This window comes from Rhincodon typus, chromosome 10 (genome assembly GCF_021869965.1).
Source record: "Rhincodon typus isolate 14 chromosome 10, sRhiTyp1.1, whole genome shotgun sequence".
In the NCBI taxonomy this organism is placed as follows: domain Eukaryota; kingdom Metazoa; phylum Chordata; class Chondrichthyes; order Orectolobiformes; family Rhincodontidae; genus Rhincodon; species Rhincodon typus.
Window position 1 is genome coordinate 29,847,057 of NC_063341.1, and position 21,997 is coordinate 29,869,053.

General features: G+C 39.9%; 1 protein-coding gene across 3 annotated transcripts in view; it reads left to right on the top strand.

Moving 5' to 3' along the window:
- ror1 (receptor tyrosine kinase-like orphan receptor 1) overlaps window positions 1-21,997 on the top strand; it is a 292,100-nt gene that overhangs the window by 262,916 nt on the left and 7,187 nt on the right. For all 3 annotated transcript variants that reach the window (XM_048602290.1, XM_048602291.1, XM_048602292.1), the window contains exons 5-8: window positions 923-1,050; window positions 1,745-2,062; window positions 4,137-4,382; window positions 5,813-6,015. In XM_048602290.1, coding sequence (XP_048458247.1) covers window positions 923-1,050; window positions 1,745-2,062; window positions 4,137-4,382; window positions 5,813-6,015 — 895 coding nt within the window. The remainder of the gene's footprint in view (window positions 1-922; window positions 1,051-1,744; window positions 2,063-4,136; window positions 4,383-5,812; window positions 6,016-21,997) is intronic.

Consider the following 21,997-nt stretch of genomic DNA (forward strand, 5'->3'; position numbering starts at 1 on the left):
TCATTTACTGACCCATTTCTGCCTACATTTGTGTATCTTTAAAAGTCAGCACTATCATTGGTCTCAAATGGAACAGCATGGACAAACCACAGTAAGGACATGAGTTGGTGATTACCATCCAGTCATCACATAAAGAAGGAAAAAGCACCTTGTAGCTTTATGTAACCATTATTGTCTCTTTAAGAATTGTCTTAAGATGTTTCACACCTATTACTTTCTTATTCAGTTACTGTTATTAATTTATGAAATATGTCAATCAAATTGCACAGGGCAAGATCTTTCAAACCAGAATGCTAAGAATGGCCTGTTAATCGGTTTTTGGTGATGGTGTCCAAGATACTGGGAGACTTCATGGCCCATTAGATCTTTCATAGTCAACAGGCAGGCAGTTTAACAACTCATCCAAAAAGTGACATACTGATCAGGCAGCATATTGGGGTAGATGATGTGCTCATGTCTTTGAGTGGTCCCTGTGCTACACATACTTCCAGCAAGATTGGGTTTGGCTATGAATAGCCCATTTCAACTCACCATCTGGATGCACTAGGTCAAGAATCACAGCAGTGATTCCCCTAGCCAGTGCTGTGGCCTGTGCCTTAGAATTATTGACATCAAGCAAGCTGTAAAACAAAAGTCATCGGTAAGAAATAGATTATCAATAATACAATGAGAGTAAAGCAGTTCAGAAGTTTGGTTTTCCTGTCAGCTAATAAAGCTAAAATTAGAAGTTCACTGAAGTGTTTTTTTTGCAAATAATTTAATCTTTTCAAGATGTTCTCAGACAAGTTTTGAATACTGCGAGTTGACAACTGTGTGAAATTGGTAAAGATGTTTATAACAGTGCCCTCTAGTGACTGTTAAATTATGATTTAAACAAACACTTCCAAATTAATCTTACATTGTGTCTCCTTTCATCCTGTAGAGTGACATTTGAAGAAGATGGCTTTTGTCAGCCCTACAGGGGTATTGCCTGTGCAAGGTTCATTGCAAACAGCAGCATATATGTGGACTCACTGCAGATGCAAGGGGAAATTGAAAATCAAATCACAGGTGTGGGAGGTATTGGATGACAATGATGAGCTCTTCCTGTAGTGTACTTTAATCAAAGTGCTGGTTGCAAGCTGCGATCACACTGAAAATGAAAAGCCTTTTCTGGAGTTAGTAAATTAAGCATTCTGCCTCAGTGAATAGCCAAGTTATAAGAAGTGCTGATTCATTGAGGCACGTGTTTGCAAGGACTCTTGTGACCTACTCAATAGGCCTTTCAAACTGTTTGAATGAAGACAATATTCAATCACATAGATGAGAAAATGCTGCCGACAAGTCCAATTTATTTTCTAACCTGATATCCAAAGAGGCACATTTTCCAACAAGTTACGTGGAACAAATTTGGAATGATATTGGGGCCTTTCAGTGTGCTCAGGTTTTGTTCCACCTCTGGCAGTGCAATTACTCTTTGAGCTATCAGGAGGACTTTGAAACAATTTAAAGGGTTAAGTCATTTACAATGAACTAGGTGTCCAAGAATAGTTTTCACAGAAAAGCAGGGCATCTTGTAAGTTCTTCAAATAAACATATGTTGATGGCATTAGTAAAGATTATGTAGAGTATTGAATATTTTCTAAAGTTAAATTGAGCTCTGAGTCAATTTGTTTTATTTGATACAGTCATTGCAACTGATTTGGAAAATTAGAACGATTTAAAGTACCAAGGAAGTTAATAATCTCGTTCATTTATCCTGTAGCTGCTTTCACAATGATTGGAACCTCAAATCATCTAACTGATCGTTGCTCCCAGTTTGCCATCCCATCTCTGTGCCACTTTGCCTTCCCTTACTGTGACGATACCTCATCAGTGCCTAAACCCCGTGACCTTTGCAGAGATGAGTGTGAAATACTGGAAAATGACCTTTGCAAGACAGAATATATTTTTGCCAGATCAAATCCTTTGATCCTAATGAGATTGAAACTGCCAAACTGTGAAGATCTCCCCATGCCAGACAGTCCGGAGGCAGCAAATTGCATGCGTATTGGAATTCCCATGGCAGAACCCATCAATAAAGGTAAGTAATATTGAGAACTTTGACTCTGGGAGGATATTGATCAGTCCAACAGTTTGAGAGAGTGTGTGTATGTGTTTGTGTGTGTGAGAGGGAATGTGAGAGTGTGCATGTGTACGTGCATAAGGGAGTTTGTGGGTGAGTGAGGGAATGTGAAAGTGTATGTGTGTGTGTGTGTGTGTGAGAAAGAGAGAGAATGTGAGTGTGTGTGTGTGAGACAGACAATGTGTGTGTTTGTGTGCGCGCGCATGCGTATGTGGAGAGATATGGTGGCATCAGAGGCACTCCAGAGAAGATTCACGAGGTGGATTGCAGGTATTTTTTATGAGGAGAGATTGAGTAGTTTTGACATATATTCATTGTGTTTAAACAAATGAGAAGATCTTCATGAAACACATATGATTCTTAGGCGTCTTGATGGAGCAGATGCAGAGAGGTTGTTTCATCTTGTGAGAGAGTCCAGGACCAGAGGGCACAATCTCAGATTGAGAGGTTGCACATTTAATGATGAGGAGGTTTTTTTTTCTCTCTTGGAAGGTGGTGAATTTGTGGAATTCTTTATCGCAGAGCACTCTCAAGGTTGGGTCGTCAAGCATATTCAAGGCTGAAAAATAGACAGACTTTTAATCTGTAAGAGGATCAAGGGTTATAGGGGAAAGGCAGGAAAGTGGAATTGAGGATTATCAGATCAGCCATGATCACAATGAAAGGTAGAGCCAACTCAATGGGCTGAATGACCTACTTCTGCTCCAACATCTAATGGTCTTATCTGGTGCCAGAGGTTAATTTACTGAGTGTCAGCAATTAACGTTTTCAAATGGCTATTCCCCATGATTGATTAGTACATGCTGTTGTATGCATGAACGTCCGATATACTGCAAGCAGGGGCATTGCAATCACCTGCTCAAATCCTGATTCTTTTCTTTCTCCTCATTAAACCCAGGTTCATTGAGGCAAATCTTCTCACCAGTGCCCAAGCTAAGATCGGTTCACTGAGCAGAGAACTTCGGACACTTCTAAACAACTGGGGAATCAGACTCGGCTTTCACAGTCAAATAGCTTGCCAACAGGGATTAGACTAAAAACAAAAATATGGAGCAATATTCAAGAAGAAAACTAGAAAGATATTAAGTAATATAACAAATTTGCCATGGCTAATATAAACTTGGCTACTGACAAATTACATTTTTACCTGTCCTTAAAACCTTTCATTCCTTGCTGGGATATGGTTTCATAGGTACTGATTGGCCACTATTGGTAATGAGTGTAAGTAAACTGTTCGACCACAAAGGGCATCACAGTTGAGTCTGATTCTTTGCTCACCACCCATCTAGATACATTTCTCTCCAGCAGGGATGCTGTAACAATATCAACAGGATGAATCCCAACTGATGTGCCCGTTGCCAACCCAGAGCTGCCATGGCCAATTTAGTTGAGTGAATCTCTCGTGGTTCCAGCTGAGCTTAGGCCTCTCATTAAACACAAATTAGGATTGAGCTCTCAAACGTTCATAGTCTAGGACTTAGGTACTTGCCTTGAAATTTAATTCGACCTTCAGAAATTAATTCAACCATTTTCCAAACCCATGACCTCTACAGTCTCGAAGGACAGGGTCAGTAGATCCATGGGAACACCAAAACCTGCAAAATCCCCTCCAAGTGACACTCTGTTCATGTTATTCTAACCGACTTGGAACTGTATCACCACAGCAATAATGAATGATACTCGAACCTAAAATTTAGCTCATTTAAGCTTCCTAGAAGTGACATACATTTATATGCAGGGACCCATTCTCTGCAAACAAAATTAGTTCTCTTGAATCACCTGGAAACATGGGATGAGAGACCCTATCCCTGTTTCTTTCACCATAGCAACACCTCAGCCTATTCGAGTCAAGTTTCTAACTGAGCAACATTCCATACCTCCTGTCATATAAATTGTTGTGATTGTTTGAAATTTGGCATTCTTGTGTTTGTCCTGATGATCCAATTATAGCAGCATGTCTCTTTGGCATTATTTGAGTTTTACTTTGTCAAGCAACTGTTTCTGTACTGTGTCTTTTGTTTCTCCCCCACAGATCACAAATGTTTTAATATTAGTGGTATTGATTACCGGGGGACTGTGAGTGTAACCAAATCAGGCCGTCAGTGTCAGCCATGGAATTCTCAGTATCCACACAGTCATTCTTACACTGCTGTTAAATATCCTGAACTCAACGGTGGTCACTCATATTGCCGGAACCCAGGGAACCACAAGGATGCTCCATGGTGCTTTACTCTGGATGAATCAGTAAAATTGGAGTTGTGTGAAATTCCATTGTGTGGTAAGGATCATCCATTGAAATTTTAGGGGACTAGATATTATGCAATGAGTCAGTATACAGTACCTCTATCATTTTCCATATTGAGAAATATCGGTGAGGGTCAAAGATCCTTAGTCCTGCACAATAACAAAATTAACTTAAAGCAACAAGTAATGGTCAGGGAAATACAAAATCTGAGTTTTTAAAAGTTGGACATAACAAAAGAAAGAAACGCCAAGGACAGATCGATGTTCCACAGACTATGAAGGATCTGAGAAAACAGAAATCAGAGTGTTGGGTGGTAAAGGGAGTATGCAGTAAGCAGCACCAAACTGCAGGATATTATCTTTGAGTCATAGGAGGGATGATAGAGAAAAGTTTGGGAAAGCAATTGAAATTGAGGTATTGCTAAAATAGAGTCAAACAAGAAAAGATTAACAGAATGGAAGTGAGCAAAGGATTGCCCATTGAGCTTTTCTGAAAGTGAACTTTTAAAAAAGAGGTTTCACTGGATGATCAGTAATATCTCACATCTTACTGTCACTGAAATCATATCACTGTCAATCACCAATATTTATTTCAGTAAAGAGAAAACAATTTCATAACTGAAATAGGCTGTACTTCTTTATTGAAATGCATTGTAATTTAAAAGTAAGTAAATTGCACTTGATTTTTGAGGTGTGTGATGCTCCAATAAGGCATGATTGTATTTTGTGACTTGGGCAAAATGCTCAAATTCACCATAGTTTTCATAATGATTCATATTTTATTCTTGCAGTTAATGCATGCTTTATCACTTGTGTTGTGATTTATTCCTGAAGGATGGAGGAGTCTTGTGTTGTTTTCCCATACTACAGTATCGAACAGTGTTAGATTCTTGAGCTGAAGCACTTTTAAAATGTTACATTTTACCTTTGAAGTACGATGAAGTGTTGTTTTATTCCTTCTGTTAGTTGCAGTTTGTTCATGATCTGTCAGCCTTGGCTTAGTGTGAGCCCCCTTGCTCCTGAGACAGAAGATTGGGGTGTCAAACATACTCCAAAGATTCTGAATGTGTCAAATGGATTGACTTCAAAGGATTGCTAGACTGTTTGATGTGTTCTCTTTTGGATGAGATAAATTGTGGCTCTGGCTATCCTGACAGATAAATATAAATGATCCCATGACACAGTTTGAAGTAAAACAGGAAAGCTCTTTTACTGTCCTTGCCAAAATGAACCACCTCAAGCAGCACCACTAAAATAGGTACCTGGTAATTTATTTGGTTGTTATTTGTGGGGTTATGGTATGCTCAAATACTTGCTGCTTTTTCCTGAATCCCAACAGCACTTCAAAAGTACTCCATTGGCTGTGCAAACTTTGAGATTTCCCAAAGTCATGAAAGAAGTGGACTGGATTGAAATTTGTTAAAAGGGGACTAAGGTGCTTTTTTTCCTTCCTTCACAAACCAGACTCAAAAGAAAACAACAAGATGGAAATTCTTTACATCCTGGTCCCTAGTGTTACAATTCCCCTGGCAATTGCCCTGTTGTTCTTTTTCATCTGTATTTGTCGGAATAACCAAAAGTCATCAACGCCCGTTATCCAAAGACAGCCAAAACCTGTGAGAGGGCAAAATGTCGAAATGTCCATGTTGAATGCGTACAAACCAAAGGTAAGAAATTATTGTTGTGTTTATAAGTGTTGTTCTATCATTCTATCCATTTTCTATCTAACATTTCTTTATATGAACGTTATCGCTTCCCTCCACAATGTGTCTTTCCTTAAGTCACTTTTCCACATGTGTAAAAAAAAAGAAACTGTGTCTAGAAAATTCCTTGGAACTGTTCTAGTTCCACTGTAGTTATGCCGTCAGCAATGTAGTAAAAACCGTGGGCAGGAATTTATACACACAGTGGGGATGCCACCACCAAAGCTCACTTCAGCTGGTGTAGAACCCATGAAGGCACCCTGCAGTAGAGGTGGCCATTGCTGAGGCTGCAGTGATTGGATGGGAGAGCATGGAAGGATGGATGCTCTGAAGAATGGTCATTGAGTTTGGGGGCTGCCAGGGTCAGACGGGCAACAATTGTTAGCGGTTGTGGTGGGCTGAGAGGCACAAGGCTCAGAGTGATGTTACAGGGACTCGCTCCGTGGGCCATGGAGCACTCAAAAACAGGGGCTCCTGCTCGTAGTTCACCCACTTCCCAATCTGAGCTTCCACCTCACCTTCTTCACTGGGAAGTGGCGACAGGATTCCCTGGGCTGCCTTTCCACATGGCTGCCCAGCCAAGGGGCAAAATGCCCACAGATGTGAGAGGTGACCTTTAGGTGGCTATTTAAGGGACTCATAATGACTCGATGTCTGCCAACTTTCCCACCCCTGGTGAAATGGCATGGCAGTGCTGCACATGCCCTCAGGTCTTCCTGCATCATTTTTTAGCCTTCCCTCCTTTCAGCCAATTGCCAATGGCCTGATACAAGTCCATTCCTGTTTGTGTGTGTGTACAGGAGGGTCAGTGCCGTTTTTCAGACAAAACTACCCTGAGACATTTCCCAGCTGCACCATTGCAATAAACATCTATAATACGTGCTACATTTAACATGCATTCCCTTCCCCTGCTTGTAAAAACTTTCAGTGTAAGTCACACATTCCTTTCAGGTCTATTTTCCCGTGCAAAATGCTTTTACAGTGATTCTGACCAAAGAATGAAAAGTATGAAGGTGGAACAATGTTAGTAAGACTGGGCTGTTTAAAATTCCAGAATTAGCACATAATTCTGGTCCTAATTGCTGGTTATAGTAATTTGAACTTGTCTGGAGGTGTTAACCAAAACCTCAGATTTAGCACTGAGGTGCTGATAGAGCACAAATCTTTGTGGAATGATATACGTAAGAGAGCATTGACTGGCACACAGTTTTAGAAAGAGGGAGCGGACACACAGGCTGTTGGACATGGAGTCCTGAAACGAGGAATGTCCTATACCCACAGGTGAGGGATGTTACCTCGACTTCCTCCTGCTCCTCTCCCTTTCTCACGTACTGGCTGTTGCTGCTGTGAGTAACCCATTCCTTATCCGGGTGAAGGGGGAGCCCCTATCAAAGATGCCAATGACCCAGCACTCCCTTTCTCCTGGTGACTCCTACAAGGTGTCCAACAAGGTGGAGTAGCACAGCACTTACTCTTTTTAGGTGAAGTCCTCAAAGAATTTCCGAAGTAAATCTTGCTCGAGTGTTGGTGAAGTCTTGATAAAGTGTCCCAGAAAGTCTCCTGATGTGTTTCAGACGTGCCCATCACAGCTTCAGCAGCAATGGTCATGAAATGGTGAGTATCCCTTTAAATGGTGAGTATCCCTTTAAGTAGCTCTTGAAATCAAAATCAATGATGTGTTTGCTCCCCAAACAATTGGTTGCTGTGAGATGAAGGCTTTAGCTAATCAAAATGCCGCAGCGCATTTAATTCTTTATTGAGTTCTCGCGGGCATTTTAGGTGATAACCTGCTGTTTAATGAGCTTCCAAAGAAAAACATTTCTAATTGAAGTAGCTAGCTTTGACTCTTTTACCAAGGTGGTGTCCTGCAATAAAGACAAGCTAAATCTTAAGATTCTATATTAGCCACCATTTTGCTTTTTAAACCTAAATAATTCAGTAAAAATTACTCCATGTTTTTCATGCAAAGAAAAGTTACCAACTTATTATGTGACCAGTAGAGGGCAATATCTACACTGATATATTGAAAGTTTTAATCTATGTCAGTGTTGTCCAATAGGATTTCATCACTTACCAAACTTGTAATAATCCGGTAGCCATATTCCCACGTGACATTAAAATATATGTAATATTAAAACAAATGTGTGATATTTGAAATCAGGTTTGAGGTTTTAAATCATCAGCAATTAAGACTATTAGAATCACTGGCTCAGCCAGAAGAACAACTTGAAAAGAATTTTGCATAATTCCGTTCCATCAACCAAGCCTGTTATAAACATTCTCAAAGCGTGGTGACAATCTGTTGACTGAAATGGTTTGTTTCTGACAGTTCGCTGCAGTTCATTTAAAAACATTAAATTTCTTCAAGTGTAAACTATTTCATCAAAGTTGATATACTCCAAGAATCAGGAAGGGTGAAGAATCAACAAATCTTGTTGGCCTCTACCCTCTGACTCTTGCCTTGCTTACGTTCTGATACCTTCCATTTCTGAACACGATATCCAGACATTTAATAGACTGTTGGCTTGTGGACAACCTTTGACAATCTTTCTTTTTACTCCAACATGCCCCATTCCTTTTGAGTGGTCATTTCAACAGGTCTTTTGAGATAAAGTTATAATATATTTGACTCTCGCTGCATCACTCCCATTTGTCAAAATTGCACATTTTGGCCCTCATCGGTAGCTATGCAGTATTGTCCATTGCTCACGTTCCTTAACAGTTTTGAAAACTACCAACTACCTGTTAAACAAAAGCAGGTTCTTCAGTTAGCATTGTATCAGAGATAGCAGGAACTGCAGATGCTAGAGAATCTGAGATAACAATGTGTAGAGCTGGATGAACACAGCAGGCCAAGCAGCATCATGGGAGCAAGAAGGCTGATGTTTCAGACGAAGGGTCTAGGCCCGAAACGTCAGCCTTCCTGCTCCTATGATGCTGCTTGGCCTGCTGTGTTCATCCAGCTCTACACATTGTTATCTTCAGTTAGCATCCCTGGTACACAAGATTCCCAGAGAAAGTTTTGGGAGCAATCAGACTGCTACCCTTCTAGTTTTACCTTCACAGAATGGTCCTGCAGATTAAATGTATCTTTCTTTAAAGGCACTAAGTGAGATCAGGAACACAAAAGGTGACAAGTAGCAGTCTGTTTTCTTGTTTCGGTGAACAATTGTCCAGGTCACTAGAAACCTGACAACTGAACCATATTTCTGAGAAACAGTGTGAAATATTTGTGGGACTGGTACATGGCAGATCTCTATGAACAGTAAAATAAGGTGCTATATTGAATTATTAGCTGTGGTTATTTTAATCAACCTGTTAAGGTAAATTTTGACAGAAACTTGGGGCAGGTATCGCAGCACAAGAGTATCACTGATCAAAAGACAAAATAGACTTTGAAATAATGATTATGCTATCCCATTCACAAGTGCCCATAAGCACCCTCTGCCAATTTAAAAAAGGGCTGTACAGCTTGCTTTTCTATTTGGCCTGTTAGTCCATCGGATCAAAGTTGTAAAAATCAACACCACATTGAATGAGAGCTATTTGTACTGTTGATCAAATAGGGGTCAGGAAAGTACAGGCCAAATGAAAACATGCCAACTTATCCACATGTGTAACAGCAAGATATGGGTTTTTGCTGTAGCAGCAGCAGCAGTGTTGGACAGTCCCAAGTTGTTGTCACAGATATTCCTCCATCTTCTTAATCTTTCTCCTTGGCCACCTGGAAGAAGACATCCAAATCCACTTGCTTCAAATGTTGGGTGAAAAGAGCCGTCAGTTGGAAGAAACAAATGCTCTTCCAGCTTTCTGTGCTTCGATAATTTTGAAATTTTTTGTCTTTTGCCCCCCTGGATCAGAAATTGGCTAGCTGTAAGTTTGGATCAGAAATTGGCTAGCTGTAAGAAGACAGAGGGTGGTGGTTGATGGGAAATGTTCATCCTGGAGTTCAGTTACTTGTGGTGTACCTCAAGGATCTGTTTTGGGGCCACTGCTGTTTGTCATTTTTATAAATGACCTGGATGAGGGCGTAGAAGGATGGGTTAGTAAATTTGCGGATGACACCAAAGTCGGTGGAGTTGTGGATAGTGCAGAAGGATGTTGCAGGTTACAGAGGGACATAGATAAGCTGCAGAGCTGGGCTGAGAGGTGGCAAATGGAGTTTAATGCGGAAAAGTGCAAGGTGATTCACTTTGGAAGGAGTAACAGGAATACAGAGTACTGGGCTAATGGTAAGATTCTTGGTAGTGTGGATGAGCAGAAAGATCTCGGTGTCCATGTGCATAGATCACTGAAAGTTGCCACCCAGGTTGATAGCGTTGTTAAGAAGGCGTACAGTATGTTAGGTTTTATTGGTAGAGGGATTGAGTTTCGGAGCCATGAGGTCATGTTGCAGCTGTACAAAACTCTGGTGCGGCCGCACTTGGAGTATTGCGTACAGTTCTGGTCACCGCCTTATAGGAAGGATGTGGAAGCATTGGAAAGGGTGCAGAGGAGATTTACCAGGATGTTGCCTGGTATGGAGGGAAGGTCTTATGAGGAAAGGCTGAGGGTCTTGAGGCTGTTTTCGTTAGAGAGAAGAAGGTTAAGAGGTGACTTGATAGAGACATACAAGATGATCAGAGGATTAGATAGGGTGGACAGTGGGAGCCTTTTTCCTCGGATGGTGATGGCTAGCACGAGGGGACATAGCTTTAAATTGAGGGGTGATAGATATAGGACAGATGTCAGAGGTAGGTTCTTTACTGAGAGAGTAGTAAGGGCGTGGAATGCCCTGCCTGCAAAAATAGTAGACTCGCCCACTTTAAGGGCATTTAAATGGTCATTGGATAAACATATGGATGATAATGGAATAGTTTAGGTTAGATGGGCTTCAGATTGGTTTCACAGGTCGGCGCAACATCGAGGGCCGAAGGGCCTGTACTGCGCTGTAATGTTCTATGTTCTATGTTCTATGTTCTATGAACCATTCCTGCATTTGGCCATGTTCCAAGTGCAGTACACTAACAGCTAATGCAGTGCCACAAAATTAATGCAAAGAAAATTCTTTTTAACCGGGTGATTATAATGGTTATACTTTCATTGTTCATCAAAGTAGGAACTCTAGCGATCAGTTTGGTGTATCACATTCCCCTTTGGAAAGCCTCAGTAAAGCCCTGTACTCATGTACCTAAACAGATTTTGCTGTCCCTTTTTTTGGAGGATTATGGTAGCTGACTTTGAATTATCCTAACCAACATGGGGAAGTCAAGATGATCTTTCTGGTGTATCACACTCCACATCAGAAAGCTCCAGCAGATCTCCACAAAAAAGAATGCCTCTCACATTTGTAGTAGAAGCTTGATTTTTCAGGCATATAAGATGTCTGCCTCACAAGGGTTCCATAGACTATCTTTAAATCAAATTGTTCAGACATGTATGACACATTTCTGGAAGGAGTTTCGTAGTTATTTTAATCAGCCTGCTCAAACAGTCTATAGCATACCCGGAGTAACTAGGTCTTGAACTCAAGCTTCCTGGTCCAGAGGTAGGGACACCACCACTGCACAGATATTTTCTAATCAACCTCTTCAGGGTTGTTATGACACACATTTGGAGGAGGTGTGACTTTAACTCGTGCCTCCTATTTCAGAGGTAGGGACACTACCACTGCACCACAAGTGCCCCACTTATTGATTGTACATCGTGTTAACTGAGACTTATCACCAGAAACCAACATAAAACAAAGGGAAATAATTAAAAAGATAACACTAGGATTATCAGTCAATTAGTACTTCTTATTTAACAGATCACTCTGAAATTTAAGTACTTGCATGATGCAAGATTTGCAATATTAAATATCAACTTCATTGGTTCAACTCAGTGCGTATAACTGTAATTATATGGATTTGTTCAGTTGATTAAATTATCACCTTGATTACTTTAAAACAAAGCTTCTAAATGGCATTCTGGTGGTTCCAGCCTGCAGTTGGACAGCTTTTTGGGCAATTTTTTTCTTCCTTCCTTTCATGAAGTCAATAACCTGTGCCGGGGTATAATTCACCAGTGTTTCAGGGGGCATGCTGGTGGCCCAACGTCATGGTAAGCACTTAGACTGCCTGTGATGGTAAGCACTTTGACCGAGGGGCTCGGCAGGGTACACAACCTGTACAGTCCCAAATATGTCTTTTCGTTGAAGCTATCAGGAATTGAAATGCTGGATGATTTCATTTCCCTTCTCTTGAGCGCCATGGTTGTATAGTACAGTTGCTGTTACTCCAGTTGTGTTCAATTAAGTTTAGGAGCTGATGTTTTCCAGTTCTGTATGACTCAGTACCGGGCTGTCTACCATGAAGAAAGTTGGTGAACTTCTTATTTACCATATGCAGCGGTCCTTTGATATGGATGATCAGTTCTTAACTAAGCAGCTGGCTGCATGCTGTGCTGCCTCCAATTAGTGGCCCACAAGGGAAGGAGCTATTTGTTTTAATAAACAGCCACCCTACAGCGCTGTTTGTTCCCAATGTCCTCTGCTGTGCCCCTACATCGTTCATTTGGAGCTGGAGCTGATACATTTGCAAACAGCTTTTGAGCATTTAGGGTCACAAGCTTCCAGGTGTGCCAGTACGTCACTTGCCTTATCTCTGAGATGACCCTGGGCAGTATCTGGCATGGGTTTTACTATCAGTCAGGCCTGTATTATAATTGACAAGGAATGCTTGATGCTGACATGGGGTGCTGGAGTTGAGAAGGTGTCCTATTTCCCAGTCTTTGTCATCCCTCACCTGGGTAAGCCCAAAGTTAAGAAATAGATCCTTTTTACAGATAGTAACGTAAATGGCGATGCGTTGGCTGCATAAATTTTCAGCAGAAAGCCTAAGTTTAAAAAGCAAGCTACTACAGACTTTGCCTGACACAAATTGACTTTAAAAAAATCATTGGCAGTGTATCATGCAGTACTATTAAGAGTTCAGACAATAGTGCAATTAACATGAAATGCAAACAAGATGGGGGAAGTATGCATTCCCAGGTACAGGGGGAGCCGCTGTCTGTGTGTGGGCCTGCCGTCTATGCCCAGTTCTCTCTTGCTTGAGATGAAAATCATTCTCACTGTGTGGTCATTCACTCACATGCAAGTAGTTGAGTGTCAGATTAATATTGCTGTGGCATTTTTCCAAAGTAAAATAGTCAGCAAGCAATCTTCTATAAGATGAATCTTAGCCTAATGGTAAAGTATTACATTTCAACAATAGTACATGGTTTTAAATAAGCCTCTGTATGTTGAGATTTTGAATCAACACTTGTATTATTTTGGCTGCAACTAAATCAATTAATCTCTGCCAATATAAATTATCCTGGCATCCTTCACTTTTGCATTTTTCTTTATGTCAATCTTGATGCGAAGTTGAATTATCTGTAATGATACTCTAATTGTGTAACTTTACAGTATGTTTGGATAAATGCCTTTGTACACTGTGGGTTACCATAGTCACATGATGTCTGTGTCATCATATGTAAACATGGGTCTCAGGGCAGAAGCTATTTTCCCACCAGATGGAACCTGTCTCACAAGTGTGCAGCTGGGATTGATTTAATTTCGACATTTGTAGCAGAATCAATAGTTTTTTTGAAAGCAAATATTAATCAAAACTTTGGTTTGCAAATTTGTATAGGACATCAGTGGAGTCATTAGGGCTTTGAATTTTCTAGTATATGCTCTGATAAACAGGAAGAGAAATTGAAGGTGAACTGGCGATCCTCCATATCTCAATGGCAGAATTATTAAGATTGTTATTTACTTGAATGAGAAACTTGAAATGATGAGAGTAGTAGTTCTCTAAGCAATGCTGGGGCAAGAATTCTTCCAGCTGTGTTCTTCATAGTCTTCACTCAAGAGCAGAAAACCCAAATGGGAGAAATTTTAGATGCTTTGACAGTCCTCTCTGAACCTTCTCTTAATGTTATTTATGAATGTTAAGCATTAACATCCAGCTCAGGAAGAGATAGCATATTGATTAGTGACAGTGTGATGTCTAGCTGATTCTTGTGAATTTGGGCAACTGAAAGTTGACTTCATCAAAAAAAGGATTGTCTTAGGGACAAGAAATCCTGTTGTGACAGCATGTATGTCAAAGGAAGATAAACTAACTCTCAAAAAAGCTATTGATGTGCAGAAGCTATGAATGTGTTGAAGCATTAGTAAGAGAGTATCAATGGAAGAAATGACACATTTGCACAATGAGAGGCAGTCAAGGCTTCCAAGCGTAAGCCAATGAAAATAATGGAAGCACAGTTTACAGAGTGCACAGCAGAAAGCTCAAGGCCACAGTCTTGAATGTAAAACCTGTTGAGGACATAACTTGAAGGAAAAGGTAGCATTTTAAAGGGTGGGGGAGGTAGGGTGGATGCAATGTTATAATTTCAAGGTGCTCAACAACTTTGTACACAATTATTTCCCTGAAAAAAATTAAAGCAAACCTGTAAAAATGATTGTTGGAAAGATGCTAAACAATGATTCTTCTGATTCATTCCACACCCTAGACAGGTTGATGTCTTCCACTCGTTTGGTTAAAAAAAAAATGGATTGTTACTGTTGGAATGATGACTGCAGAAGAACAACATGAAGTTAATACAAAGTGTTAGAAAGACACTGATGCTACTTGCAACATCATGAGCTCACAGACTTGAGTAGAGTTGCACAAAATTGAAATAACTCCGTAGGGGCCAGTATCCTGTCACCAAGTCACCCTTTACTTACGCGTGAAAAGTTCTTGACACTGAACCAGCTCCCTCAGAGTGAACAGGATGTCTGATACTCCTGGTCTTATCTGTCAGCCAGGGCCCCCTGATTGGACCTGATTAACAGCTCCAGTCAGGGAACTCATATTCTATGAGGGCCACCAGGCTGACCTCATTACTAAGATGGTGACCCAAAAAGAAAGCCGTTAAAGGTAAAGTTGAAGCTTTTTGATGAAACACTGGTCAACCAAGAGGACAAACTAAGCTGAGAGTCCAAAACAATGCGGAGCAAGGAGATCAGCAGTTCCAAGCAAAATCCCTCACCTTGGCTGAAATAGGCCAAAACCTTGAACTGGTAATCCTTCACGGATCAGAAGAGATTTTCAGTGCTTTGCACGAAGCCAATCCTTTAACAGCTAAACAGAACCTGACAGACAAAAATCAGATTAAGCCAACTATACAACATGATGCAAATCTTCATGTACCTTAGGAAACTGTAATGGAAAGATGGCCTGAAACCTTGGCCATCAAAGACACACTGATTGCTGGAAGAGAGTATTAGACATACAAAGATACAGTCATACAGCATGAAAACAGACCCTTTGGCCCACTAGTCCACGCCAACTATTTCCCCGAACTAAACAAGTTCCACTTGCCTGTATTTGTCCTATATCCCTCCAACCTTCCCTATTGATGTATTTATTCAATTGTCTTTTAAATCTTATAACTATATCCACATCTACCACTTTCTCTGGCAGTTCAGTCCACACATGAACCACTCTCGAGATGACGTGATGGCTGAAAGTAGTATCTTATACAAAGGGATTAGGATCATTATCCAAAAGAAAAGAGGTACTAAAATATATCCATGCAAGCCATTGAAGAATCTTATCACATCTGCAGAAAGCAAGAGAGTTGCTGCACCAACTAAACCTGAATGATGAGATCACCAAGCCCTTCAGTGATTGCTGTGTGTTCCATAATATCAAACTAAGCAAGCTAAAAGAACCTTCATGTCTCATCATATCCTCAACAGGCTGTGGATGAAGCTTGGAGCAGACATCGTCACTCCCATGAGAATTGATCTCCTTGTCACAGTTCACTATATTTGGATTCCTGGGACATTTGCAAGTTGGCATCCTCAACCACCAGTGAGAGTGTAAAATGTCCAAAAGCACATTCAGTTAATGTGACATTCCTGACATTGCAAAAAATGACAGTAGTCCTCAGTTTGTGAATTAATAATTCAGGTGCCTTGTTAATGATTGAGAAATTCAGAATGACATGTCGTCTGCGCACTACACCTGTCAAATGCAAAGTTTAGGTTATATTGCAAATTGCCAAAGGGATCATAAAAAATCAACCCAATCTGGCAGTGATGTGTACAAGGTAATCTTGGAATGGAGAAACACATGTACTGAAGGCAAAGCAAGTAATCCACCCTAGTGACTAATGTCATGTCATAGCCAGACTACTTTGCCAATATATCAAAAACTTCTAAGGTCAGAAATCAGAATAGAAGTGAGTGACAAGATCAAAGTGAAGGAACAAACAAAAATAAAAGCCAGATTTCACTCTGATAGAACAGCCAAAGCATTGCCAGAGCTAAGAGTTGGAGAGTTGGTCAGAGTGCAGATATTTCGAGCACTCACATGCATGTAGAGAAACTGCCACCTTGATCAGAAATAGTCAAAGTCAGCAACCAGATCCATCTCCTCAATTGTAGTTATCTCCATGGAACTTCACAGTACAATGAGGCAGATCTGAATTCTGTAAAGGCAATGGTTGATTCTTGGGCCATCAGTGATAATAAACTTTAAGCCGTGAAGGGCATTTAATGAGTTGGGATGGTGGCATATCTGAACCATACAACCTCCCTGCCTCTGTGTGAAGTACATTGTGGGTCAGAAGCCCCTAATTGATTTTCCAGCCCAACAGTCAATTGAAGGCCATAATTAGCCAATTAATGACCATTTAAAGGCCTCATCCTTCAGCTGCTGGAATTAACCCAGCTCGGACAGGTCTGTTGCCCTGCAGAGTGCTTAGCAGCTAAAACCATGTGGTCACCTTGTTATCATTGCACTTTGGGGCCTAGAGTCCCTTGTGAAAGTCCTCAGTGCCTGATCAAAGGAGTAGACATCAGCATGAGGGAGGCTGCTGAGAGCCAAATCCTATTCCCCTCCCACTGTGATGCCCACTGTGAACACCCCCACCCCCAGCCAACATATTTTGCCTGTGGCCTGGATTGCTCTTCAACCTGGTCAGATAATACAAAATAAGGGATACAATTCTAAACGGGGCGCAGGAGTACAGTAAGCTGGGTGTAATATGTTCACAGATTATTGGAGGTGGCACGGCAGGTTGAGAGAACAATTAATTCTAATACATTGGCACAAAACACAATAAAAATGTTGGTCTATATTCCTGCAATTTTCACAATGAATGTAAAATGTGTTGTTTTACCACCAGACTGTCAGTGAGTACTCCCATCAGTCTTTTCGCAAATTTCCTGGCCTACAAATGAATTTATTTGCTGAAATAATGATGATCACCAGACTCCAGCTTTGTGCTCCAAGGGTATTACAGAATTTTAATGAAAGAGCAGATATCAAAAAGTTAATGCATTGACTTTTTAGCTAGGCCTCCTGTTGATTTATTTCATATAATACTTGTTCAAACAATGAAGCCGTGGTTCTGGGATCTGGGATAACATTGGGGTGCTTCAGCAACCCAGACATCTCCTGCAAGTCTCTCAATCCAGCTTCTTAACATCAGAAGCACAACATCACCCAAATAATCATTCCATTAATGCCACATTGCTCGGTATTTAGGCTGAATTATCTTGTCCCTTCCAATTTCCATTGCACTTCACAGTCCAAATCCCAACCCACAGAATTACAATTATTTCAGTATGCCTAAGCTACTTTACATCATAGACATATCAGCTATGGCTATAAATGTCTTGCCTTCACTGCACTAAATTTGGCAGCTGTCTCTTTTGCGTTTCTAATAATATTTGTCTAAATTTCAAAATCAAATGGAATATCTCTCAATTACAAAGGAGCCTTCTGCTTTCCTAAATTGTGATAACGAAGCAAATTTATTTTTCACAACTTTTATGAATCCTCTTTATCACATGATTAATTCTTCTAAATGGGAAAGATGATTATTTTAATCCATCTTTATTTTCTAACACTAATCTTAATGATATTGGCAAGAATCACTGTCCGTTACTTCAGTATTTATAAACATTAATGTCAATATCCCTCAAACCTGTGTTTTTCTTTGCTAACTACGCACCTACAAAATGTAGTAATTGATATATCATTGTTCTTAAGATGCCTTGAAATGTACCTTATAAATATACCCTTCTCTTCAATCTTAGCACTCTTCTTGTTTGGAAATTTACTCTTGCTCAAAACATCCTTGCCTTTTAACTAATTTCTCTGCTGCACTTAAAAAGCACTTTCTAATATCATCAGAACTGTTGCTAATGTTCAATGGAATACATAATTTGAGAGTTCAGATCTAATGACTATCACATGTATGATTTTAAGGCATAGCCATTTCATTGATGAACTTGCAGACCGCGTTATGCATATTATGCAAGCCCTTGCAGAGCTTGGATTATTCATCATTTGCTCAGAATTCCCAAAGCGTATATAATTCTTCACATGATCTCACATCAAAGCTCTGTTCTAGGTATTAGCTGTCTAGTTTTGCCTCAGATTAGTCTCTATGTATTGTTGACTGAATTTTTTCCTCAATGCCTTGGGGCTTCCTCAATGCGTGGTGCCCCTTCCCATTATTTCTTCATCATTCTGTCTTCACTCACTGCTTAACCTATCCACTCTTTTTCATATAGTTAAACAAAATGTTCATCAAGTTATTTTTAGACCTCAGTCCTCAGTCCTCAAAACTCCCAGACATTTGAACGCTCAGAGCCTGAGTCTTGATCCCCTCTGTCCTTGAAGTGGGAAGACTCATTTTGTTTTCAGTGATTCAAAAAGCATTTGTGTTGCTTGCTCATCTAACCAAAAGCTGTCACCTCTTACCCTTAGTGAGTCCACATTTCACCTTAGCACTGTCACTGAATTCACTTTCTATGGTGTCACGTAGAATTCTCACCTCCTCCATTGCTCAAGCTACCTCCAGGAAGTATGTGGGTTCACATTCCTTTCTAAAGAAAGACACTGGTTTGCCATAGAATGTTGTAATGCTTTGTAAAGTTCAAGTCCATCCCAGGACTGCTTCCATTTCTGAGCTTTTAGCACCTCACAAACATGGGCAAGATGTAAATGTAACAAAATTGTCATCTGACAGAAAACACTTCTCTCATCCACAGCCATGTTTCTATCCAGTACCAATATGCATTGATCTTTTATTTATACAATTTTGGCCCGTGCTCCCCAATCTTTATTGCCTTGTTTCTCCTAATTTGTAACAATGCTGTCCTAAATCACTTTCTGCTTCACTGTATATCCTCATTCAGTAGAAACTGAGGCTCATTCTTTCTAGAATCTGAAAATTATACAAGTCATTAACTTCCTCAATTTGCCCCGTCTCCAGAAATCTTCAAGTTTTTGAAATCCAAGCTTGACATTGCTATTGTAAAAGATAATGAATAATTTCAAAATGGTCAGTGTTATAGACTGCATTAGGCTCCACTCAATCTGATGACTTCATTCACTTTTGGATTGAGAATGAGGAGTCCAACTCTAGATTCCGATTGGCTAAGACGTGTCCTCTCTGGCTCCTGATACTCTTTGTAATTATGCTCAACACAGTTAATATGGCAAGGAGGATTTGTGGCAGCATTCCACCCTGACCTCCGGCTGCCAATAGTTGCATATAGTTGTATAAAGATTAGGCACACTTAACAGATACAAAATGTTTAAAGAAGGATATATAAGGACAGTACTAAATGGATATTTGGCTGGGAAGCAATCATTTCAGAGCTCTAAGAATAAAAGGCCCTGTAACTATGGGGAAAACAAAACTTTAAATTAATGGTATAAGAGATCAGACTGGGAAGGATAAAGATAAAAGGAACACTTACTATTCACAGAGAAAATACTCAACAATCAGTACAAGGATACAGTTTTGCTAGTAATCTATTAGACAAGAATACAAAATTGCTATAACACAAGTTTAAAAGCTTGAAAAGACATTAAATCAAGAGAATTAAAGCATCATGGAGATGCTACAAATTTAAACCATTCTATAGTATTAAGAATAAATAACCACATGAAGAAGAAAATGGCAGGAGATATAATACTACCTCAAAGATTTAATGCCAGATTAAGCCAAACAGAATGCAGGATTAACCATTTGGAGGAAACTGTTCTTAAAATACAAAACTGCTTCAAAATTAAATACTAGGTCTCAAGATGAACTAGTAAATATACTATTGAATTTAATAGATCCAACAGCTGACATTATAAATTACTAAAGTCTAAAAGAAGGCATATTTGCTTTTGAAGAAATTCCACAAGCTTCTGATCATTACTTTACCTTAGAACAAATAAAATTCTTGAAAGGTCAAAATTAAGCAGAAGACTTCAGCATTCAGGTGAATACATGGATAATTTCATTAATGACTTCTACAGATTAGGGGAAAACTGTGACTGTGGAGGTTTGAAATCAGATTCATAAGTTGCTGGCATTATTGATGAATCTTCATCAGATTTATTACAGTCCAAAGAAGATTTGACTTTGGAGTAAGTTGTTCACTTTGTACTGAAGCAGAAACTAGGAAGACTTGCAGACAAATCCCAGGAGCAGAGGGATAACATTACCACAGGAGAGCAACAGAACTTAATCACTTTATAATGTACAATGTGACAAGCCAATTCAAAGAGTAGAACAAACAGCATATACAATGAGTCAGTGTCACCACTGTGGAACCAGAAAACTTGTAGGCACAAGCAGTGCTGAACCAATACAAAAGAATGGCACATCTGTAACATTATAGGACACTTCTAGAAGATTTAAAGAAGCACCACTGTTTCAGAGCAGCAGAAAGCCAAATACTTACTTTCACAAAGATTTAATGCAAAACAGCCACCACAGCTGGGACAATTTCAAAAGCCACATTTTAGTTCTTCATCTTTCAAAGAAGTTTATCAGTACTAGTGAAGGTAATGCATCCTCTAGCACCATGACTGAGGATGTGAAAATATTTCATTCATCAGGAAGACATTCACAGAAGATGAATGATGACATCCAAACAGCTCAAACAATTGAGGTAAAGAGTTAACATACTTGAACACAGGAGGAGTATCAACAAATTGAGACTAGAGATTTGGTTGAAGGAAATTGAGACAAGCTGCATGCAACTTTGTGGAAGCCAGACCAATGTGCTCAGCTTCACTACATGGTCTAACAGAAGAAATTCCCTGATCTGAAAATCCAGGACATTGCACCAGAGCAACCATTGTCCCTGGTGGACCTTCATGAGACTAATGTTCCTGGAGAACATAAACAAAAACAAAGTTGCTGGAAAAGCTCAGCAGGTCTGGCAGCATCTGTGAAGGAGAAAACAGAGTTAACGTTTCATGTCCGGTGACCCTCAGAACATGTTCCTGGAAAACACGTTTGGGGCATGAGTTAGCTGGGAAGAGTTTCTCTGCAAATGAAATTTTGTAGATTAAGAGTGCTGCAGCTATGGAAGTAGACAAATTACCAGGTTTAGCAATATTCAAAATATAAATGATCCTCCAATGGAGAAAGAATCCCAGAAAATCAGAATATGCGTAGTCTAAAGCAAATGTGTTCTGAAAGAGTAGAGAAACCCCAAGTGTCTGAATTTGTGAAGTCAAATTTTAAGGACAATAAGGTTGTGGTAACTGTTAAAGTAGTTACATAACCTGAATATACGAATGTTCACTATGGAGAGAAAAGTTTGAGGTGAGATTTTGGATAATGTAATGGTTCTAAAAGAGTTAATGTTTCAGACTTTGTTTTAAGAATTAATTTGACAACATCATGCAATCGGGTGGAGATCAACGAGTCCAGCTCTAAATGGCATTGAATGTGTCATCTCTACCCCCGTTAGTATTAGCAATTACGTCTAACTAGCATTGTGCCTATTCCAATCAGGCAATTAGCTACATCATGAGGTTAAGACAACTGCCTCTACTTGTTAAGTTCTTAAGTGTTTCATTCTCTACTATTGTTAATCAAATAAGCTTCTAGACACGGTACAAAAAATTGATGGCACTCCACC